Raw genomic sequence first — 23,811 nt, 5'->3', positions numbered from 1 at the left:
GGAACATATTTGTGATGCTGCCAAGTATAATGCACTTTTAAACGATTAGTTTTCTGTTTGCATTAGCAGGCAGTTGACTGTAATCTCAAAAGCTCTGAAAACTTTCAAGAGTGTGAAGCATTTGCAGGTTAATGCATCAAGATCATACTATGAAAATATAAGTCCTGACCAGCAAATTGTGTCCTATGGAAAAAAGTGAATTTTAAATGAACTGTTGAAGTCTGATGTTTTGCATGACAAATCAATTTGTATAGTCATCTAGGTTTGTTTGTAAGAGCTTCACAAACCCGTGAGCTTGACAGCAGATGCTTCCTGTTAGTGAGGTGTGACTTCCACAAGTGAGTGATCTCAAAGAAGAAAAGACACGATCGTCCCTGACCCAAGCAACCTAAGTGTCAGGCTTGTAGATGAGATCGTCTCTATCTTACTCTCTATTGTGAAATATCTGTATAATTGTGGTAACTGACTGATTGTCACTTGATAACTATGTTTAGAGTTGTTATTTAAGACTCATAATGAGTTGTGCAAACAAGCAAAAGTTGGATTTTTTGGCTGCAAGTTAAAATGGCGACGCTGTTCTGGGTTCAGCTCAAGTGATGACTTCTGTGGAATCTTGGAAGGGGTGGGGCTGGGGGGTTGATGTGACTCACTCCTCACATCCAGGAGACTCAGTCACTGTTTCCACTCGGCTCTCACAGCTGCTGCCAGTTCAGCAGAAACACTGCATGAAACTTCCCAAATCACTGTAGCTCTGCATTCAGAGGAATAACACAGCTTCACACAGCTACAGGACTTTCTAAATTCAGTAGTCCAGCAACATTTGTTTGCCCAATATACATACGAACACTGGAAATAGTATTAAGTCCTATATCCTTTAATTTGATTGGCCGAGCGGCATCTTGATGTAACAGTTCAACAGCACTGGCTTCCAGACAGGCTGTCAGTCTGTGCATTAATGGTGGTGATTTATCGGTCACTCTTTCTACTGGTTACATCATTACACCAATAGATGGCAACAAAATGGTTGTCTTAATGAGTGAGTCATTAAATAATTTATTTAATCAATTCGTTAAACAATTCAGATTAATTCAGAAATTACTTTTAAGTAGCCTACCACCAGATATTTTCGTATTTGGCCCTGTCCCAAATGGCACACTTGCGGCCTTAAGGCCCCGATATACTTCAAGCGAAATCGAAGAAGGAACTGATGTGATGTCATTTCGAACAAAATCAGGCCGAACAAAGTTCGTTTTGGGAGTTCGAAACAACTTGCCAAAGTGAACAGTTCGCTTTGTACATTGGTCCATGGCGATTACGTAATAGGTGTGAGCGGAGGCTCCGTCTTCTTTCACGAGAAAATCTTTTCTGGTTAATTTGGCCTGTTCAGTCGGTCAAGGTCAGACATCCGTCAGATGTTCGATAACAGTATATATCGCTGCTCATGTATTTTGAAGTTTGTTTTACCCATAAACGAAGAACGAAAAAGAACATCTCCATGAGTATATCGGGACCTTACATAAACCAGGGGTATTCAATTAATTATATCAAATTATAACACTGTTTATTATGAAATGCTCTTAATATGCTGATTAATAAAGTTAAATGTATAGGGGGGGGGGGGGGGGGGGGGGGTTAACTCGTTGACAATTTAACTTGTCACAAACCTGGTTTAGTTAAACGGTCGGAATCATCTTTATGACAGATAAAAAATAATTGTATTTGTTGCATTCTCGTTTTCTGCATCATTTTAGCAAAAGTATCTATTTTGCTGCTCACCGTGTTTCTGCTACTGTTATTAAAATAACCGTGCCATCTGCAGCTCTTGTGTGGCACTTTACGTATTTGCCAGAGCGAGAGAAGCAACGCGCACAGAGTGGAAAGGGCTTGAAGTGTATTTAGCTCTAGATAAAAATATATCAGAGGATGTAGCGCAAAAAGATCATTACAGTAAACGAACCTGAGCACTTATGGTGTGAACCACTCCGTTGTCTTGACGTGCTGCTCACTTTAAACTGTAGAAACCGTAAAATGGCACAACTGGTCCGGATAGAACCAAGCGGTCCTCCATTTTAATACCACGGATAAATAATAGAAATATTGAAATAAGGGGATTGAAATAAGACAAGCTTTAAAAATTAATAGCATGCACTATATCTTAAAGGGGTCATCGGATGTAAAATTCACTTATATATGGTGTTTGGATATAAATGTGTCTTTGCAGTGCGTGGACACAACCACCATATAATGAAAAAAAAAATCCATTCCCTTTTTTTTTTTTTTTTTAATCTTCAAAAAGCCTAAACACTCTCAATAATCAAGCCTTTGGATTTTCTGAGCAATATGATGTCATATTGCTCATGCTCCGCCCACAAACACTGACCGACTGTCCCGTATTAGCATATTTCCGCCCTCAGCCAGTGGTTTATACTGTCCACCAAGGCAGGTTGCCAAGGCAGCACTTTATGTGTCTTGTGTGGACACCCCTCATGGAAAAGATGGGTGGGGTGAGCAGTTGCTCATTATCATTTAAAGAGACATGCACCGAAACGGGTCGCTGTGAACAAAGCTGTTTTTGCCGAGGTAAAAAGGGTGTTGTTTTACACAACCATTGAGGAATTTCAACCAAAGTATGTTAGAAACTTTACATGAAGTTTGTAATACTCTACATGAAAATAGGCATCCGATGACCCCGAATAGGTGGTTCTCAACCTGTTTGACTCCATTCCCCCCATTGTCTAATATGATATTCAAAGACCTCCAAATATATTTCTGGTACTTCTGCTGCTCATTTTCAAGAAAAATAAGAAAATAAGAGTAGCAATAGATGAAATAGTTGAAAACAATAATTATAGAAAAATAATTAAATAACTGAATGTTCCTCAGGATTTACACTTTTTATTACCAATAAAATGACACCACTTTTAGTTATGGTTATGATTTTTACTCACAAATAGCATACAAATGACTTTTCCAGTTTTGGTTTTGCATTAAAAATGACAGTTGTTGAGTGCATAATTTAAATCTTAAGTCATCATGAGGGCCCCTTGAAAGTTTACTGAGGCCCCCTAGTGGGCCCCAGCCTCCTGGTTGACTTACAAGGGAAAAAAAAAAATTGACATTACTTCATACATATTGTTAGGAGAGTGATCACAGTTACCATGTCACTGAATTGCTTTACGAATTGCTTTAGGAATTGTTTTACTATAAACGAGTAGTGCTGTAAACCAAATACTATATGTCAAAAAATCATCCGCAACTTCTTTTATAAAAACATTTCTTTTTGTGGTAAGCTCCATATATGTGTTATGTACTCCATATATACATGCATACTCTGCTACATATTGCCTTTTTTGCATACCCTCAAGGTTCCCCCTGGGGGAGGGGCTCTAATACTGAACTCACTACTGTGTAATTTTTGACAGCAAAAACAGAGTAAATGGCAATATTGTGTCTAAGAACTTCAGTATTAACAACTTTTTTATACCATTGTATACAAAATATCAAAGTTGTGTTGTTGGTCTGAATTTCACTTCATACGAGAATGCAGTCTAAATGTACTTCTGCAAAGTGAAAAGTGTTTGTATTAGTTGCCAGTCACAGGTATCCCTGAAAACGAAGAAAACAAGTCCAAAAGAGCTTAAGCATGTGTTGGCCTGCTTGATATATGCCTAACTGTCAAGACAGAAACGAGCTCTGCTGCACTTAGCCACAGAAAACAATGTGGTAGGCCCAATAACACCACTACAGAACATAAATAACTAGAAGAAAAACCTCATGTGATGTAAAGCAAGCAATAAGAATAGGTGTTAGAACTCATGGATGAGTCAGAGTGTAATTAGTTCTGAGAAAATTCTCCTACATAACATAAGTAAACTATGCTTTTTGATGCCTCCATTTTAGGAAGCACTTTTTGTGGTTAGATTTCAAAATAGTCTAACAGCAACCTCTGCTGGTCATTTCGACACAACGTCCAGAGGACATACAGTACAAAGTACAACATAAAGGGATTATGAAATATCTCCCCCTCCCTCTTGCAGCCACATCTCTTCTCTTCTCTGATGACGTGTTTACTGGAGCAAGGGTGGGACAACCTGTCACTCACATGACATCACAGCAATAGCATAACAGGACCATCCAATGATCCACTCAATTCATAGGACAAAATTAAATCCCGCCCTACATTTTTTTTCTTGTTTAAGAAGCCGTTTCACTCGGATATACGACATAATAGGGAAGAAAAGACAATTGCAACTTAAATTTTATGTTGACTTGAATCACACTTTCCAAAGGCTCAATCATCTTAAAGCCTTATTATGCAAATTATTTAATGACACAGCTTGTGTCCAGCTATTTACAAACACCAAGATTACAATAAAAAGACACAAATGGAAGTGAAATGGAAATGTAAGTAGCAGCAGATCTTTTCTTCCGTATTGTGATATACATCAGAGTGAAACAGATTTTCGGATAAGAAATTTTTTTTAGTGCAGGGTTTGATTCGATCCATTTGGTTGTTGACTGGATTTTGAGTTGTGTCCATTGCACACAAAACTGGAGGTAGTTGAACGGAGAAGATTGGAGAAGTCCTGCAGAAGTCACTACAGAGAAGTCTGTCTTTTCACCAGTGAGTTATTTAGATTAAATGTTACAATGTCAAAAAAAAAAAAAAAAAAAATGCACATACAGTATGCAAAGAATGATTGTTCACAATAAATCTAAAACATGCATTTAGAAAATCAATAGGATATTTTTTTTTGTCATGCCGACTTAAACTTGTGGTTGTCCTGTCAGTATTTCCCTTATTGGTGTTTCCTGGCATGTTCTTCTGCAGCATTAACATTATGTGTATTTTTTTCAACCTGGCAAAAAAAGGCAATAAAGGAGTCAGTTCACATATCTATCTATCTATCTATCTATCTATCTATCTATCTATCTATCTATCTATCTATCTATCTATCTATCTATCTATCTATCTATCTATCTATCTATCTATCTATCTATCTATCTATCTATCTATCTATCTATCTATCTATCATCACTACAAGTAAAATCCACAGATCATTTCAGTCGTTCAATATTTTCCTCCACTGAGCTCTCAAACCTTTCTGAGTTCTAAATCTTACAATTTTTTTATTATATTTGTTAATTAACTTAATTAACATAAACATACGTGTAGAAGTTGTCACTAGAGTGTATATTGCCAGCTAGATCTAAATCTCTAGCGCCACAAATGCACTATTATCCCAATGAATCACCTCTGGATTTAATAATAGTAACTTTACCTCATCTTTGATTTCCATTATATCTTGGTTCTGTTCGCTGATCTTGTTGCCCATTTCCAGTGCCATGCTCTTTAAAATAACAATGTTGTCGTCCACCTTCTTCAGATCCTCTTCCATCTCAACTTCTCGTTGATCATTTGTTATTCTAACAGACAAAAAACACTTGAATTTTCCAGCTAAGACCATTACACATCTATTAGATAAACATGTGTCTAAATATAAATTAACAGCTTGTACCATATGGCAACGCATAACACAAATCTCACCTTTCGATGTAAGGGCCGGAGGGGGCTGCTGACCCAGCAGAAAAAGCCTGCCCATTGCGGATGGCACTCTGTTGGCTGGATACCACATTCCGCTTGCTTTCTTTTGGTTCCTTACCCTGCTTATATCTCCTGCCACTCTTGAAGGACTTCACTCTGAAAGAGGAGCCATTCAGATCCAAAGAAACAGATCAAATACAAGCACTGAGGTGAAAACCACAAACTAAAAGTGCCAATTTAGTTTATAATTATATCTGCTGAAAAGGTAAGCTTAGACCAGCATAGTGCTGGTTTAATGCTGATCTAGGTAGTGGAGCAGTATAGCTAGGCTATTCACCAACAAAATGTAGTTGATTAAAGGAACACGTCAACTTTTTGGGACTTTAGCTTATTCACGTATTCCCTTACGTATTAGCTTATTCACGAGTTAGATAAGTCCATATATACCCTTTTCATCTCCGTGCGTGCCGTAACTCTGTCTGACGCACCCACCGCTAGCCTAGCTTAGCACAAAGCAAAGACTGGAGGTAAACGGCTCCAGTTAGCATTCTGCTCCCAATAAGTGACAAAATATGCTAAGCTAGGCTAGCGGTGGGTGCGTCAAACAGAGATACGGCACGCACGGAGATGAAAAGGGTATGTACGGACTTATCTAACTCTGGGGGATACGGTGAATAAGCTAAAGTCCCAAAAAGTCGGCGTGTTCCTTTAAGCAGTTGGACCAGCATGGTCTTTCCTGGTTGACGGTTAAGCTAGTTAAGAACCTGGCGGGGATATCAGTAGACCAGAATCTCACTTTGGGGACTAGCATCCAAAACACAACATTTGTTGTTCTTTTCAGCATCTTACATGAAATCCTTTGTTTCTGAATAATACACTTGAAGAAAGAAGTAGCCAAGTTTTTGAATTTCTAAAAAAAGCTTTTGTAGAGCTTGACACTAGAATGTATTTAATGTATACATGTATTTAAAATTTCATTATAAAAAAGCCCATTGAGTTATAAGACTTGATTAATTAACATAGAAATCACACTTCACAAAAGGTACACTATGTAACTTTTTTTGTTCAAAATTTATATAATGAGCAAGTACATCATGAATCCATCTTCCAACCCGTGTTTTTGTCTTATGAATAACTACGGTACTCCTATAATAAGTGTTTATATTCAGACTGTAGCCCGGTACCTGCGTCCGGCTACAATGTTCTTCCACAAGACACATGCAATTTTGTTTATTAAACTCCTAGAGCGCCAGAAGTTACATAGTGTACCTTTAATGTATGCTTTTTTTAGTCTTAAAATCACTTAAAGTCATCTTAAGTCATCTTTAAGTCACCAGGCCCCGGCCCACTAAGAATTCCAATATTATTCCACAGAGTCTTACTTCTTAATTGTGTTGTAGTCCGACAAGAAATGTAGTCTAACTAATTTAAATTTAAAACTCATTGTCACATAATAAGGTAGATGCTCTAACCAACCTGTTCCATGGCCACACAAACAGGCCGCAGCATTTGGACAGTTCGTTCAGGTTTTTTCGAGCCTGTTTCATGTCCTGCTCGATCTGGCCCACTTCCTGTTTCACATTCCTTAGTTTTTCTGATATAGAGAGAAAGAGAATAAAGGTGTGGTAGTCAACAGTCTGTTGTCCATTGTCAATAATGATGCATGAAGCATGGCTCACACAGAGGTCACTTTCCAACCAATCAACTTTCTGTTGGTCACCGCAGAAAATTTGCATGATTAACCTGATCCCAGTGAAGAATGGGGATTTTTTTTTTACCTACATACGGAATTCCCGATGACTGCATTTTGAAAGTGAAAATTTGCCAACCAATGGCGAATGGGATTGCACCTTAAAGGCAGCGTAGGTGATTTGTTCCAGAAACATTTTTAACACATCCTAAATGCAATCAATAAGTTAAGTGGTCTTAATGTATTTATATGAAAATATATCGTCTGTGGAAGGTGTAGGACCATAAAAAGTTCGTCCAATCATTACAATGTCCTACCTGCTCTTCTTAGTTAATATGTTAGAGATGGAAACCCGTGACGTTAAACTTCGAGCAGTTTGTGACTTGAATTTATGCGTTTAAATGGCAACACTATCAACGGCGAAATTAATCTGCAGCAGTCAAGTGGTACAGCTCAGTGTTTACGTTCATTATTATTGTAATGTTATGTGCTTTGAGACATGCGCTAGTTTAACGCTGTCTCTCATGACGCTTTTGTTTGCACCCCTGCTGTACGCGTTCATGTGTTTTGAAGGAGGCGTGGCTTTGGAGACGCTCTGAAGGGAGGGTGGGATCTTATGCTTTCAAAGCTAGCTTGCTATTGCTAACCTCTCAGAAAATTGCCTACCCTACCTTTAAGAGGCATTTCATGGCTAATTACTATAAAGTATACTCTAAATGCCATCCATAAGAATATTCAGAAATGATTTCATGTGTGAAAAGACCTCCAGATTTTGAGATATTGAAGTAGACATCAGGAATCAGGTGCATTGAGATAACAGACTCACCTCCCTGCTCATCCAGCATAGTTATTGTTTTGTTCCCGATGGTCATAGTCTGCAAATACACACATGCTTCAAGTCAAGTTCAACTTAAAGCAATGAGCAAATTGCAGTTGTTCTGAGCATTTTTACATTTCAAATAGCAGCATATGTTATTTGGGACAAGCTTTTAAGGAGCATCCATGTGTCATTGGTTTAACTGGTTGAAATAAGCCAACTTACCTCCTCTGTCATTTGTAAAATTCGTCTACAACTATCAGCTGACTGACAAACAAATACAAAGAAACTTAGTCATACATTACTGTAGTATAATGATAAATCTATTATGCCAAACAAATTTTATTAACACTTCTGATAAACTGTGGTTGTTCAAAACGAGTTTCGTTCTCAATAAACCACATTTGACCTGGAAAATGACAAGCACTATACAAGTGAGAACAAAAGAGAAAGAAAGATGGAGCAAAGAAGGAATTTTATCTCTAGTTTAGAGAAATAGAATGCTGCTTCCATATGTGCTGGGAATTTTACAGGAACAGAAACAGCATCTAATAAAAGAACAAGAGGATGTAAAAGAAGATAACGATATTTTATGATATCACAAACCTACCTCATCTGTTACACGGTTGGCTTTCATTGTGATCTCATCCACTGACATGTCTGCCATACTGCTGAATTGGGATTGGCACAAAAACTTTACATACACTTTGGGAAAAGTAGCCTATACAGTGAGTCAAAGTAAAGATGATACATTTGCTTATAAACAAAGATTGCCACAGATGGAGCTTTCCATGGAAATACAACTAAATTTCACGTGATTGTATGTGACAATATTAAACGAAGAGAACCATTTAAAATATTTGTACTTTTGGGAGGAATTTTTACCCCACCTTGTTAGACTTATGGGTGTTCCAAGTCAAAAATGGCCAGCTTTCAAAAAACTGCTTATAAATCTTTTGTTATACTATATTATTGCCAAATATTGATTCAATCTTTTTATCAACTTGTTTTCTTTCAATTAACACAGGTTTTGTATTTCTTTTTAGAAATGATTGATCGTAGGCATAAATAATCTGAGTTTATGGACCTCAGTTTAAGACCTTAAAAAACTGAGGTGAATAAACTCAGATAAATTAGGTAAATGATTTTCAACACAGCACAAGGGTAAGTCAAACTAGCCTAAATAAGCTATCAAGCACAGCAGAATTTTAACAAAAGTGTAAGTTAAAGTGAAAGTTGTCTACAAAGTATACCTCTTTTAGTTAATGTACAGGTGTATATATGTAGCCTATCTGAGAACTTACTCTCAAGACGCTCCAGAGTTCTGATGATGAGTGATGAGTTATGATTCAGTTGTAGGCTACATGTCGAAGTTTCCTCTTTGCACCACAAAAAAATTCCGCAGAGAGAGTTATGGGTGTATACAAAAACCAGCCAATTGCCATTCAAAACCAGATTTCACGGCGAAAAAAACTGGTCTTGGCAACACTGAAACGGGGACAGCGGCATTTGGATAATGAGGGCATTTAGCAAGAATATTACTACTCGGAAGTTTCCAGTAACAGGGTTAAGATCACTTACATTACACACAGTTAACCATGTGATCGCTGATTATTACTATTTAATTGCTGTCAATTGGTCAATTCTCTGCGTTAACATGAATTATCTTGAACCTGCTGAAATGTTCCTATAAATATTTATTTACCAACTGCATTCTGAATAAATATATTTCTGATATATTTTTTTAAATATTTAGAATTGCTTGATTTAAAGTCGCAATTGCGTTATAAAGTCAGAAGCAGAATTGAATTCGAAGCAGAATTGCGATTTTGTATCTCGCAATTGTGACTTTATATCACACAATTCTGACTTTATAACTCACAATTGCGAGTTTACATTAAGCAATTCTGATTTATAACTCACAATTGAGTTTATATGTAAAAAAAACAACAAAAAAACACTTTTATCTCTAGACAAAACTTTATCAGCAGACTTTGTTTTTGTTATATCCAATGTGCCATTACATTTTTTTCAGTTTTTCAGACTCTCAGGGAAAAGAGAACGCATCAGAGCTGGCTGATAACTTGATGGTTCCTTCAGGCTCCACAGCATATGTAAACCCTCCTGGACAGCAGACACAGAAAGTCTCTAAGGGAGTTGAAACAGAGGCACTGTCCTAGTTCTTGAGACCTCAAATGATTCAAATAACTGGGCTACTATGTAATCCTCTTGAGAAAAACCAGAGAACAATCAGTCCAAGTAAAAGTATCCATGAAAAAGATGAAAGCTAAAATTAATATAAAACAGTAGGCTAACTGAGATCAGATGAAACGTTCTGGCATAAACGTATTTTGATGAACCAACTGTAGGGGCCATTGAGTTACATATATGAAATGATTAGATAATTTCATATACAGGTATTGTACCTACCTTTAGTTCTAACTGTGGGCAACCATTTTAAACAGGAAGTGAGCTGGCAATGGGGAAGGGGCAGTTTTTTGACCTACATGGAAAGATTCCCCTTAACTTTGTGATTTTCGTCTATCCAATAAATATAGTTTCCAATAAATAAAGTTTTTCACTACTTCTTAAATTTAAAGTGCAAGGCTTGTCGATTTAATTTGTCAATTGCACTGTGTGTGTGTTGGGGTCAGATTTATTGGCACCCTTGGTAAATATGATCAAACAATGCATTGCTTATCTTTTTGATCTTTCATTTAAAAATAAAATAAAAAAACCACAAAAATCTAACCTGTCACTGAACTAAAACAAAAAAAGTTATAGTATATGTGTGAAGTATATTCCTTTTCATATTTACAATTTAGCACACCAGGGTGACTAGGAACATGAAATTATTCGGCCATGAATTCGTTTCAAAGGAGCATATGAGGAAACACAAAGGTCAAATTCCCTTAATCATTTATCACGATGGGTAAATCCAAAGAATATAGTTCTGATGTACAGCAAAAGATTGAAAATAGAAAGTGGCTGTAAGAAAACAGCTAAAGTACACACTCAAGATAGGTTTGGTGCATGCAGGGATAAAAAAGTACCCCATGTGTACGATTAAATATTCTGCTGGATCTTTAATGTTGTGGGCCTATTTTTCTGCTGGAGGTCCTGGAATTCTTGTTCAGATACATGGCATAATGGATTCTATCAAACACAAACGGATAAAAAAAATCAAAACCTGACTGTTAGAAACAGTCTTCTAGTCCTCTGCTAGAAATCTTATAGTGGGCCATTGTTGGATCTTCCACCAGGACAGATCCAAAGCAAACATCAAAATCAACACAAAATGGGTCACTGAGCAAGAAATGAAGGTCCCTCCTATTTTCTGATCAAATAAAGACAGCCTTGGTGAGAATAAGAGACGTCGGTCAAACTTTAGTTTAGGGTCCAATTCTCACTATTAATTAACTATTAACTATGACTTTTGCCTCAATAAACTCCTGATTACTGATTATTAATAGTTAGTAAGGTAGTTGTTACGTTTAGGTATTGGGTTGGATTAAGGGATGTATGGTCATGCAGAATATGGCATTATTATGTGCTTTATAAGTACTAATAAACAGCCAATATCCTAGTAACATGCATGCTAATAAGCGACTAGTTAATAGCTATAATTGGACCCTAAACTAAAGTGTTACAGAGATTTCTTTAAACAAACAAAAAAAAAACACATAAGCTATACATTGTGGCAATAAGCACTTCAAACCTTCACCTTAAAAGCATAGAGTAATGTGGCAGCACCTGCTGCTGTCAAGTGAGGTCTGAATTTTTTTTTAAAAAGGGGAAAAAAACCAAGGAAGGATTATACTGGCTTTATTAGAAATAAAATAGACTTAGTGAAATGTCCTATTCCTAAAGCATGGTAAATTAAAAAACGACACTACCATAAATTTTACCCAAAACATTGAACAGGACTAACTGTAATCAGAAGGCCTATTAATGTCTTAAGATAATTAAATATGAATATAATCAGTAACCGAATCAGAAAAAAATGACATACAAACCAAACATCTAATTAGCCCAAACATACATAAACGGCTATAAGGGCAGCATAAAAGTACATTATAGGTTCTGTCATAAGTCTTTGGCCCCTCATTCAGATTAGTGAAACAATTAGCCATGTTGACTCAAGTCCAGAGAGAGGGACGGACAAAACCCATCACCATCCCGAGAGATCAGACTCCATCCATTACAGACTGACAGGACAGCAGTGAGCAAAGCCGCAAAAACAACTGCACTCTGTGCGTCCAGCATATTTGTCCCACATATTAAGGGTGAAGACTAGATTGTACAGGAGGCTCTAATATGTTTGTGTGTGCACGTGTCAACCTATTTACAATAGAACAAAGACTGCAATAAAAGGCACAGATGGCATTGGAAAAAAAAAAAAACTCACTTGCTGAAATTCATTGCTGTGAAGCAGAAAGTTTGTGTGTAAGTGTGTGGTAAGATCAAACAATCAGGCTCCTGAAAGATGCTGGAAGTGTCCATTCTCTACAGAAGTTTGTTGGCTCGCTGGTTGGCTTCATCAATGCGAGATTTATTCATATCAGCCTGGGCAACACAATTAATAATATATTTTTATATATATAAAATTAAATATAAAATTATACAATCATATTATATAATAAATAAATACATATACAAATAAATATATAAATAAATATATATATTATGAACTCCCGTCATTTAGGAGTTCAATATTGTGGTGGCTTTACCTTATCAGTAATGCGGTCAATTGTCTTGTTCTGTTTTTCGATCTCATTGCCCATGTCCAAGGCCAGATTCTTGAGATTCCCGATGATGCCGCCCACCTGCTCCAGATTCTCCTCCATCTCATCTTCTCGTGCATCATTCGTTACTCTTTTGGGAATGATAACGCATACAGTACATCTTATTATACACAGAATAATACAAAAAGAAACTAATCTAAATGAATAATCAGGAGAATTAATCAGCTGTAAAGATCTTAAAATAAAAAAAAAGACCACATACATGTGGAGCCAAACTTCAGATGCACCAGCCACCCAAAATATATTTAATGCGGCATTGAAGAAAGGCATTGTAGCTTATTCTAGGTCAAGCGCTGCCTGCTTAGACAGGAAGGCAACAAATGACCATTGTTCATTTGTTAGCAACATTTAAGGGTAGGTAAATCTGAAACCGACGCTTCCACAATAACACACTAGCATGCAACAAAATGGAAGCTTATTCAAATGATGGCACAACAGTTTAGCTCTACAAAAATGAAGGTATTAGGAGAAAATGTGACTTTAATGTTGGAATTTTTAATCAGACCAAATGTCATAAGGACTGACTATTTCAAGGACATAAAGCAGGCACATGACAAAAAATAAGCATTGGCAACAGTATTAAATACTGTTTTTTTGTTGTTTGTTTTTTACAGTGGGGGGCCATAATAATCATAATACAATATGTTACAAAAGCATTAATAGAATTGTTATTTTTCATATTGTTAATAATTGGTACTATCATTATTTTATTATATTTTATTTTACAGAACAGTAAAATTCCAATACTAACATGGTTATGCTTGTCCTAATTTGTTTGCATTCAAAAGTTAAACCATTATTTTACTTTAGCGGAAAACAGCAGGGAGACCTTAACGCTTCTCTTTGTTGACAACAACAGATTTCTAAACGATTCTCATTACGAATTCGGGAAGATGGTTGGCACAGGTTGCGTTCCCAAATACAAATTATAAGCGTCTCAAACACTCAGCACTTGCAAAGTAGCATTTACTCTTTTATATTCTCTTTTATTTACGAAATTCACATGGGTCATACTTTTCAAGTGGGAAATTATGGAAAAATCACATCCCTGATATAGCCCAACATATGTTCTTGTTTACTTTCTATTAGCCAAGTCTGACACTGGATCAATGTCCATCATTCTCAGTGAATTTTGCCCTCACCTCTTGACGTAGGGGCCAGAAGCACCTGCTGATCCACCTGAAACAGCCTGCCCATTGCGAACGGCGTTCGGTTGGCTGGATACCACACCGCCCTCTTTTCCCTGCACGCTGGTGTTGTCACTGCTTGTGCCCCAAGTCCGCTTATATCTCCCATCATTCTCAATGGAAGTCACTCTGAAAGAGAGGTTTTAATACTCTCATTTACCCCAGAAAGATGAATGATGAAATATAATACAACGTAATGCATAATATTTTAAATCCAGCAGCTGGAAGTTGAGTTATAATAGCGAACCTGTCACATGGGCACACACACAGGCCACAGCATTTGGACAGATCAGTCAGGTTCTTCTCAGCCTGCCTCATGTCCTGATTGATCTGATCCATTCCTTGATCAACTCGCCTCAGTTGCTCTTATCAAGACACAATAGAGCAGACTTCAATCAATAAACAATGTCTTAATTAGTCAGCATCTCCTAAATGAAGTTTTTACAGACTGGGATGGAATGGTGCAGTCACTCACCTCCCTGCTCATCCAGCATAGTCATTGTTTTGACCCCTGTCTCCCGGCTCTGAAAATACACGCATGCTTTTATCAGGTTATATAGAACTCTAATGAGCAAATACGGGTAGTTCTAAGCATTATGTACTTCAGGTAACAGCAAACATGCTTCTGAAGCCTCCAGGTTTCACTGGAGCTCTTACCTCCTCCGCCATCTGTAGCATCCGCCTAGTGCTTTCAAGTGACTGAAAGAAAAAGAAACACATATTCAAAAGGTAATCATATCACTATTGTAATAAGAAAACAGCAGATATTCAATATTTCAGGTCTGCATGCAAACATCAAATAAAACAAAGCACAATGAATAAATGTAAATTTAACAGTCTTTGGCTCATAAAGCCACAATGTGTAGACCTTTATGAGTTGACCTTAATTCGAACACACTGATAAATTCAGAAATATGTATGAAGAAATGTGAAAATCCTATATAATGCTATGAAGCCATGCAAAGAACACACTACATACACAGGAACACAATAGAGAGGCATACATAAAACATTTCCAGCTTGGCTATTAAAAAAAAAATTGTATCTTCACATTTTTTTTTTGATATTTGACAACATTATACACTGATGAGCCAAAACATTATTACCAGTCACTGCCAGGTGAAACAAATATCATTGATTATCTCCTAACAAGGCCACATATTAAGATCTGGGTAGATTAGACAGTGAGCAAACAATCAGTTCTCATAATCAACATGTTGAATGCAGGAGAAATGGGCAGGAAAAAGATCTGACTGACTTTGACAATGACCATATTGTTATGGCAAGGCGACTGGTTCAGAGTATCTCTGAAATGGCAAAGCTTGTGGGTTCCTCCTGGTCAGCAGTGGTGAGAATTTACTAACAGTATCCAAGTAGGGACAAATCACAATCCAGCGACAGGGTGTTGGCCACCCAAGGCTCATCAATGCACGAGTTAATGAAGGCTATCCTGTCTTTTCCGAGTCTACTGTGGCACAAGTCACACAAAATTTTTGAAAATGGATTATGGGCGAAATGCGTCACAACACACAGTGCATCATATTCTGCTGCGTATGGGGCTGCATAGTCACATGATGCCTATGATGACCCCTGTCCATCATTGAAAGTGCTTAGAATGGGAACGCAAGCGTCAGAACTGGACCTTGGAGCAGTGGAAGGTGGTCCCCTGGTCTGATGAGTCCCGTTTTCTTTTACACAAGTGGACGGCCGTGAACTTGTGAGCCATTTACCTGGGGAAGTGATGGCAGCAGGATGCACTGTGGGACGACGTCAAGCCGCTGGAGGGAGTGTGATGCTCTGGGCAATGTTCTGCTGGGAAACACTGAGTCTGCCCATTCATGTGGAAGTAAATTTGACACATGCCACCCACCTAAACATTGTTGCAGACCAGGTACACCCCTTCATGACAACGGTGTTCTCTGTAGCCTCTTTCAGCAGGATAATGCACTCTGCCACACTGCACACATTGTTCAGGAATGGTTTGATGAACATGGTGAAGAGTTCAAGGTGTTGCCCTGGCCTCCAAACTCCCCAGATCTCAGGCCAATTGAGCATCTGTGGGATGTGCTGGACCAACAAGTTCGATCCATCTCCACCTTGCAACCTACAGGACTTGAAGGATCTGCTGCTTACGTCTTGGTGCCAGATATACCACAGGACACCTTCAGGGGTCTTATAAAAGTCCATGGCTCGGTGGGTCGGCACTGTTTTGGCAGCACGCAGAGGACCAATAGCATATAGGCAGGTTATCATAATGTTTTGGCTCATCTGTGTATTTATCAATATTTATGCATTTGCTTTAAACCTATTTAAAAGTGTGATTTTTTCCCCAACCAAATAGCCATTCATTTATGTTTAATGCTAGAACTAAAACAGTAAAAAAAAAAAAAAAAAAAGTATTATTCTATTGATATGTATCCTTACATAAACAATATTTTAATAATAATTTATTATTAATAATATTTCAATTACTTCTCTCTCTCACACACAAACTATAGCAATATATAACTAATATTTAGTAATAGTATTAGTAAATATACAATATATCACCCTAAATTCAGCCATCATTAATCTACTTCTGACCTTGGAAATTACATTCTGAGGGTACTTAAACACTAACAGTAAAATCACAGTTAAAAACACAAACAAACTGATGTTAGAATAGAAAGGTGGGTGGGGAATATTTCAAGGATTTGTAGTTTACCCCCAGTCACCCATGCTGAGCATGAGCACAGAGGCCGCTTCATGCTATTAGTCTTTATTACAGCACACAGGCTCATGTGAGTCCCTTCAGAGGCAGCAAGAAGGAGAAAGAGAGAAAGAAACAAAGTTGTGGGTAAAGAAAGAAAGAAGTGCGTTATAGTTATCGAAGATTTAGTAGCACAGAGAGTCACTTATTTGCAAATTCAATTAAAAGACATTTTATTTTTACAACTGTTAGTGCAAGGAATGTATTATAAGGTTGCGAAATAGAGCAGTATAACAGTGAGTAAGAGAAAACTTTGTTTGCTGTCACAAACAATGAGTCTGTACGTATACAGGAACTTGAAAACATCGCATCTAATAACAAAGAAATGAATCCTTTCATACAGTATATCGCCACCGTAACAGATGATCAGCATACCTCATCTGTAACTTGATTGGCTCTCATTGTGATGTCCTCCACTGACATGTCTGCCATCTTGCTGGTGTCCAAGTTTGGTGCCCCTCCGGTGGCCTTAAGCTCTACGCTCTGGGGTCTGAAGATCAGAAACGAGAGGTCAAGGTTCAGAGGCTATTTTCATACACACACACAAACAAAGATGCCCAAAGAAAAAGCTTTCCCATGGAAATCTACCACCTGGAATTTGAATTTGAAGGAATTCTATCAACATAATTCAGCCTCATGTTGCTCAAATTATTTATTTTTTGGGGGGTGAAACTCCATAAAGTAGTCCAATCAACACATTGGCTATTTTTACAAGTCTCTGAAAGTCTTACAAATCAAAATGTCAGTTTTAACTTTTGTATTACATAGAATTATGCAACATGAGGCTAAGTAGATGACAAAATATTGTGTGAAAAGTTCAAATATCTATAATGCAAATCATGAAAAGCATGAAAGTGATTAACAATGTTGTGTGTTGTCAAATGTTTTAAAACGAATAGTAAAGTTAATCAAATATTATCTTAAAAAGGTTACAATTCAGAGAACACGAACAGTACAGACACAACACATTTTTTCAATGCCCATTACACGCCTTAATGTTAAAAGTGAAAATGCGTATGATGTCTGTGCTGTTGAAAGCACTTTTAACAATGGTGTGAGATGGGTGTGAGAGAGATACAAGAGAAGCGTGATGTTTTTCTATGAAGATTTTGTGACCAATGTGGTCAACATAAGACACACCATTTTGTGGTGTGTTTCATTGCAAAGAACCCTGAAGCTTAAACAAAAGAGCAGAAATACACATAAAACATGAATGAATAAACAGATACTGAGGTCAATTATCGACTAGCATAAAACTGTCACAGCTTACAGTAAAAATCTCACATGCACTGTAGTAAAACTAAACTGCAGTAAAAAGATGAAAAAAGTGCTTATAGGCCTAAGTGTTTATGGTGTGACAGAGTGTGTAATAGGCCTGTCTTTGTGCACAGGAAACAGATTTCTTACGTCTTTCCTTCGTTTCTGCAGCTTTTTCCTGTTTCAAATGCCAGCATGAGGAAAAATCCACAAGAACTTTGAAGAAAAGTTCACACTATATATAAATATATCATCTAACTCTAGATCCAGCCATTACAAATCCACTTCTGATCTGGGAAATTACATTCTGAACATGTTAACTAACAGGTAACACAAAAAGAGAGAATTAAAGCCTCAGTCACCATTCACTTTTGTTATACATAAAAAAAAGAAAAAGACGCAATGAAAGTTGACAGTGACTGAGGCAAATTTTGCTTCACATCTCCTTTTGTGAAAGTCATTCAGGTTCGGAACAACATGAGGGTGATTAAATGTTGAAACTGAATTCTAATTTTCTCTTTCAATTCACTTCTCTGAGTGTTAAAGGTACAGTTTACCCCAAAAATGAAAATTGTCTTAATTTACTCTCCCTCATGTTGTTCCAAACCTGTATGAGGTTCTTTCTTCTGTTGAACACAACATATATTTTTAAGAATGTATGTAACCAAACAGTTGACTTCCATAGTATTTCTTTTCCCCATACTATGGAATTCAATGAGGTCCATCCACTGTTTAGTTACCATATTGTTTAAAATATCTTATTTTGTGTTCAGCAGAAGAAGAAGAAAAACCTAAATAGGGTTGGAACAACTTCAAGGTGAGTAAATGACAGAATTTTAATTTTTGGGTGAACTATCCCTTTAACTTGCTTATCCAAGGTTCTTTTCAAAACAGAAAGTGTTTTTAAGGGGGCTAACATGACCCAGAGAGTCATAAGCTACTCACTCTCCTCCATTGAACAGTCCAGCCATGAGAAACACCTCCTTAGGAATTGTACATTTCCAGTTTGTCAACAAAAACCGGTTTCTCGAGGGAAGGTCATTACATCATGTCTCTTACACTATTTTCACTGTATTCTGTATCAGATAACACTAATCATCATCTGGACTTGCTTTAAGATCAAATTCGGACTAAACTACAACATGCTTCCTCTATATATGATGCTTGGGATCTGACAAATCCTCTACTACACCAACATTCAGGAAACCATACACAGAAACCATTCAAGAAAATCCGATCTAATCAGAGAGTAACGTTATAAACACAGCGATGTTTAATGCTGCTGATTCGAAGATTTACCTTTCACACCCAACTCCAGAAGGACAGAGCACAATTTTGTCAGGTAACGTTAAATAAATGACCGCGTTAAGAAAGTTAAAGTTAGTAAGTTAACGTTACTTTGAAAGTGGAGAAAGTCCTTGTGATCTTCCCAATGATCCAGGATCCCAACACCACTATTTACGGTCAGGTTTTATACTTACGGTTTACTCATGGTGTTTCACGATGTTCTTTATCGCTAACTTACAGGTAAAGTGTGTTTGTTTATTTAAGGCAGTAGTTGGTCAGTTGGTCTCGTACTCAGTTCCGCTTTGGGGAAGTAGAAACGCTTTATCATCCTCTTTTTTTAAATACTGGACGGAACCTGGAGCGCAACGTTTCACTCGCTACTTACTGAGGTTGATTCCAGGGCAGGAGAAGGATAAGACTGAGGATCGATCGGTCTAAGTGTTTAGAAAGTGTTTATTTCCCGTGCTGGTCCAAACTCTTTCCGAAATTCCTTCAGACAGATTATGACAGTGGTGCGCATGTGCGGTCATATGACAGGTGACTTAGTGCGCATGCGTCAAAGAGAAGCGAGTATAAATAGAAAAGGTAATTATTAATAACAACAGAAAAGATGCTGAGTGGGGTGAAGCGTTTAATAGAGGTAGTTAACATTCTGAAATATCGTGTAATAAATAGAAAAAATCAATTTTGGCCATTATTATTATTATTATTATTATTATTATTATTATTTAGTTTATGTGCAATAAAAATGTGTTCCTGGACGAAAGGTGGCTACTTTCGGTACACCATTAGAGTCTTTTTTTTTTTTTTTTTTTTTTTAAACAATGAAAAAGACCACTGTAGCACATTTTAGTACAAAGCGTCTCGCTGTTCCTGGTTTCTTATACAATATTTGAATAGACTCAGGCAGTCATCCATTTAGTATTGGAAAAAAAATGTTTATCTTGGTCAAATTTGACTTTGTGTTTGAGTAACAGTTGTTTAGTTGAATTACAATACAGTGCGTGTTGATATCACCGTGATGACGTGTATATCCCGGAAGTGCCTTAATGTAAACTTGCAGCCAGGTCAGCTGTACCAACTTTAGAGCCGTCTAATCTCATCGAGAATGTCTTTCAGACGGGATAATATTTCCTTCTAAAAAGTGGAGTCTTCCTTTATGCGGTAAAATCATACGTATATGTTGTCGAATAATATTTTGCATGCGCTACTACAGTGGTTCCGTGATTAGGCATGTTGTACACGACTAACGCCACACCTTGACTCGGTCGCATATTATTTACATGTTACGTGTTATTGTAAAACAGGATTAGACCTATTTTTTACAGTCTATGGATTAGACGCGCTTGCTAATGCGCGTGATAACACGGTTTAATATCATCGGACAATGTTTATGTTATGTTTCTTTACCAGTGTGAAATATTTTGTCGCCTGTTCAAAATTCTACTGTAATCGCGGATTAGTAGTTCTCAACCAACCTGGCTCGAGACGCACTAGGGGGCCTCAGCAAACTTTATATAACATTTTAATTATAAGAATCTGACTTCATTACTAAGCTATATACTGGGAAAAAAAATATGTACAACAACATTTCCCTACAGCTGTTGTTTTATAGCATGAAATTTCTGATGTCAGGAAACTAATTGTGTTTCTATTGACACTCCCCGTTTCTAGTAAGTTAATTAAATGTTTGCAAGTATATTGGCATACAAGGGGGGCCTTTGACCTGCAACACAATTTTTCAGGCTCTTTTGCTCATGTCTTTTACTTTATTCTGTAGATAATTTGGATGACACAATGGAGGAAAAGAATAAGAAACGTAAAAGCCCAAAACCGTCTTCCAACCAGCCGCCTCCCCCAGTCACTGCTCGAAAAACAACATCCAGCAGATCGTTCGGTGCTGGTGGTATGGTCACGCACAGTCAGAGGTCAAAGTATCGCAGGTGAGCATCATCTGTCATCATTAAAACTGTGTATGGTATTAACATTTTCATATTTCTATCATCATATTTTGCCATTATTTTTTATTCATTTTGTTTTGGGGTGTTAGGGGAGTGAGAGACAAACCAAGGCCTCAGAGTCAGTCGGGTAAGAGCAGCCAGTCGGGCCACATCCAGCACTCGTTTCTCACAGACGTGTCTGATGTTCAGGAGATGGAGAAGGGTCTGCTCAGCCTTCTCAATGACTTCCACTCTGGAAAATTGCAAGCCTTTGGTAAGATCCTACAGTACGGTAAAAAAACAATTAGTGTGTTTACAGTTTTTTTTATTGAAATCTAAATTTTCTCTGAATCAGGCAACGAGTGCTCAATCGATCAGATGGAGCATGTGCGGGAAATGCAGGAAACACTGGCTCGCCTGCAATTTGACCTTTATGGAGAAGTGGATGAGCTGCCAGAAGACCAGAGGAAGTCTGCTTATGACACTAACATGGATAAACTGTTATCGAATGTAAGCAACATTAGATATTTGGTCCTATTTTATGTTAAGTGTCTTTAACTATACTATGTACTAACATTTAAATTAATCAAATGATACAATGCACTTGTACTTACATTGTACTTGTATTTAAAGAATGCATGCATGCAATCAACATTGAACTGACCTGAGCTGAATAATGAGGAGGTTTACAGCAGAATTGAACTCATTTCATAATTGATTTACACAGTTATTAAACTGAACTAAATCTCAAGCTGAAAAATGACACTATTGATTTCTGTAGAGGTGCTTAACAGCAGAATTTAAATTCGTCTCATATTTGATGAAGTTTGCATCATTGAATGCTTTGAAATCTGCATTGCATAAAGCACTAGATAAATAAAGGTGACTTGATTTGACCTTTAGCCACCCTTAAAACTAACTGTACCCTGAAACCTGTCCCTAACCTTACCCGTAACCCACCTCAATGAGCAAAACATTGGATCTAACTTTTTTTTATGTAAGTACATAGTGGTTAAAGACACCTAATATGAAGTGTGACCAAATATTTAGTCATAAACCAGAATCATCTATGAGTTCTTTCATGCATTTGTCTAGTCAGTCTAATAAAGTTCACTTTTTGTTTCCCCTTCAGCTGGAAGAGTTGAGCTCCTCAATGTATCCTTTCATGGTTTCACCAATTATGTTGATGAATCAACTGGATGATATTGTAGTGTTTAGTTGAATGGATATTTCATCACTCACCCTCAAGTTGTTCCAAACCTGTATGAGTTTTTTTCTTTTGCTGAACACAAAAGAAAATATTTTTAAGAATATGGATAACCATATGTTAAAAGTGGGTAAACCATATGGGTAAACTTCCATAGTATGAAAAATAAAATTCTGTGAAAGTCAATGGTGCCCCACAACTGTTTGGTTACAAACACTCTCCAAAATATCTTCCTTTGTGTTCAGCAATAAAAAGAAACTCGTATAGTTTTGGAACAACTTGAGGGTGAGTAAATGATGACAGAATTTTAATTTTTAGGTGAATATCCCTTTAAGATTGATCAGGTAACTTTATTACGTAATCTTGAAATTCGTCTGCATACGCATTGTGCAGTACAACAGCAACATGCTACATCCTTAAAATCAAATAGTTATTTTAAAGGTTTTTCTAACACAAGTCATTTCTTTTATGCCTTAAAAACTGAGTTTGAAATCTTAACTATAATTCCTTAGACAAAAGCTTAACATTGCTGACAGTCAAGATGTCCCCAGAACTTCCAGCATATGAACTACAAAGGCTCTACCATGCAGAATACTGTGTGTATATTTAGCACAACACTGCTATGGAGAAACACCAGTATTACAGTCATATCGGTGACACTGTGGTCTTAAACGTGTAGAATTGGTCAGCTTGGGTTGTTTGCACTCTATAGATGTGATATCACAGAACAAATCCAAACAGTTGTGATGAACTGCCCACTTGTCTTTCTCATCGGATCATTTCACATGTTACCACAAGAAATAAATGTGCATAAGATGATGTTCGATTACATTATGACATCTAATCTTATGTCTTAAATGTTGCCTTGGAGTTGTACAATAGCAGCACCTTTGCATTATCACTAATTCACTTTAACAAGGAACTGATTGGCTCAGTTTGTATTTATTTATGCCCGTCTTAAAGTGATTAATAGAAAGATAATGGCAGGTTATTTTCATGTCAGTTGATGTCAGTTTCCTGAGACTACTAAGACTGCTGAATAAAATTAAAATTGCATTGTATATTTTTGGTTATAGACTATATAGTTCTATTTACATATTTTATTTTGATTTAAAACATTGGAAATGTAAAGTGTAACCTACTGGCTGATTGTTGATTAAACTTTTTATTCATGCTTCTATCAATAAAATTCAAGTTTTAATGTCAAGTTGTATGACCCACATATGAATTACGTAGATAAACAATACGTTTATGTAAAAAGAAAAGAAAATATATGTTGAAATAACTCTGCGACCGTGAATCCAGGAGCTGCTGAAAGAAACACGAT

At 37.0% G+C, this 23,811-nt stretch overlaps 3 protein-coding genes across 6 annotated transcripts; 1 reads left to right on the top strand and 2 right to left on the bottom strand.

Moving 5' to 3' along the window:
* Nucleotides 1–2,880: 2,880 nt before the first annotated feature.
* LOC307148181 (synaptosomal-associated protein 23-like) lies at nucleotides 2,881–9,693 on the bottom strand. The gene is made up of 5 exons (XM_079853535.1): nucleotides 8,062–9,693; nucleotides 7,022–7,139; nucleotides 5,549–5,701; nucleotides 5,283–5,427; nucleotides 2,881–4,859 (listed from the first exon to the last, which is right to left on the bottom strand). The coding sequence occupies exons 1-5, from the start codon at nucleotides 8,105–8,107 to the stop codon at nucleotides 4,800–4,802; spliced, it is 522 nt and encodes a 173-aa protein (XP_079709661.1). The 5' UTR covers nucleotides 8,108–9,693; the 3' UTR covers nucleotides 2,881–4,799.
* A 2,168-nt stretch (nucleotides 9,694–11,861) lies between these two features.
* On the bottom strand, nucleotides 11,862–19,886 carry snap23.1 (synaptosome associated protein 23.1). 3 transcript variants are annotated; one of them, XM_079853742.1, is made up of 8 exons: nucleotides 19,449–19,886; nucleotides 17,169–17,283; nucleotides 14,702–14,743; nucleotides 14,520–14,568; nucleotides 14,292–14,409; nucleotides 14,000–14,173; nucleotides 12,783–12,927; nucleotides 11,862–12,618 (listed from the first exon to the last, which is right to left on the bottom strand). In XM_079853742.1, the coding sequence occupies exons 2-8, from the start codon at nucleotides 17,223–17,225 to the stop codon at nucleotides 12,559–12,561; spliced, it is 645 nt and encodes a 214-aa protein (XP_079709868.1). In that variant the 5' UTR covers nucleotides 17,226–17,283; nucleotides 19,449–19,886; the 3' UTR covers nucleotides 11,862–12,558. The 3 variants fall into 3 exon arrangements, with proteins under 3 accessions (XP_079709868.1, XP_079709867.1, XP_079709866.1); XM_079853741.1 differs by having other exon boundaries at nucleotides 19,723–19,859; XM_079853740.1 differs by having other exon boundaries at nucleotides 19,532–19,845.
* On the top strand, nucleotides 17,461–23,739 carry ccdc28a (coiled-coil domain containing 28A). Of its 2 annotated transcripts, none has more exons than XM_079853743.1 (6): nucleotides 17,461–19,392; nucleotides 21,118–21,280; nucleotides 21,388–21,551; nucleotides 21,633–21,787; nucleotides 22,410–22,432; nucleotides 22,997–23,739. In XM_079853743.1, exons 1-6 carry the CDS (start codon nucleotides 19,320–19,322, stop codon nucleotides 23,049–23,051), a joined length of 633 nt encoding a protein of 210 aa, XP_079709869.1. In that variant the 5' UTR covers nucleotides 17,461–19,319; the 3' UTR covers nucleotides 23,052–23,739. The 2 variants fall into 2 exon arrangements, with proteins under 2 accessions (XP_079709869.1, XP_079709870.1); XM_079853744.1 differs by lacking the exon at nucleotides 17,461–19,392 and adding an exon at nucleotides 20,161–20,501.
* Nucleotides 23,740–23,811: the final 72 nt, after the last annotated feature.

This window comes from Squalius cephalus (assembly GCF_949319135.1).
Source record: "Squalius cephalus genome assembly, chromosome: 20".
Lineage (NCBI taxonomy): Eukaryota > Metazoa > Chordata > Actinopteri > Cypriniformes > Leuciscidae > Squalius > Squalius cephalus.
This window is presented reverse-complemented; position numbering and strand designations above follow the sequence as displayed.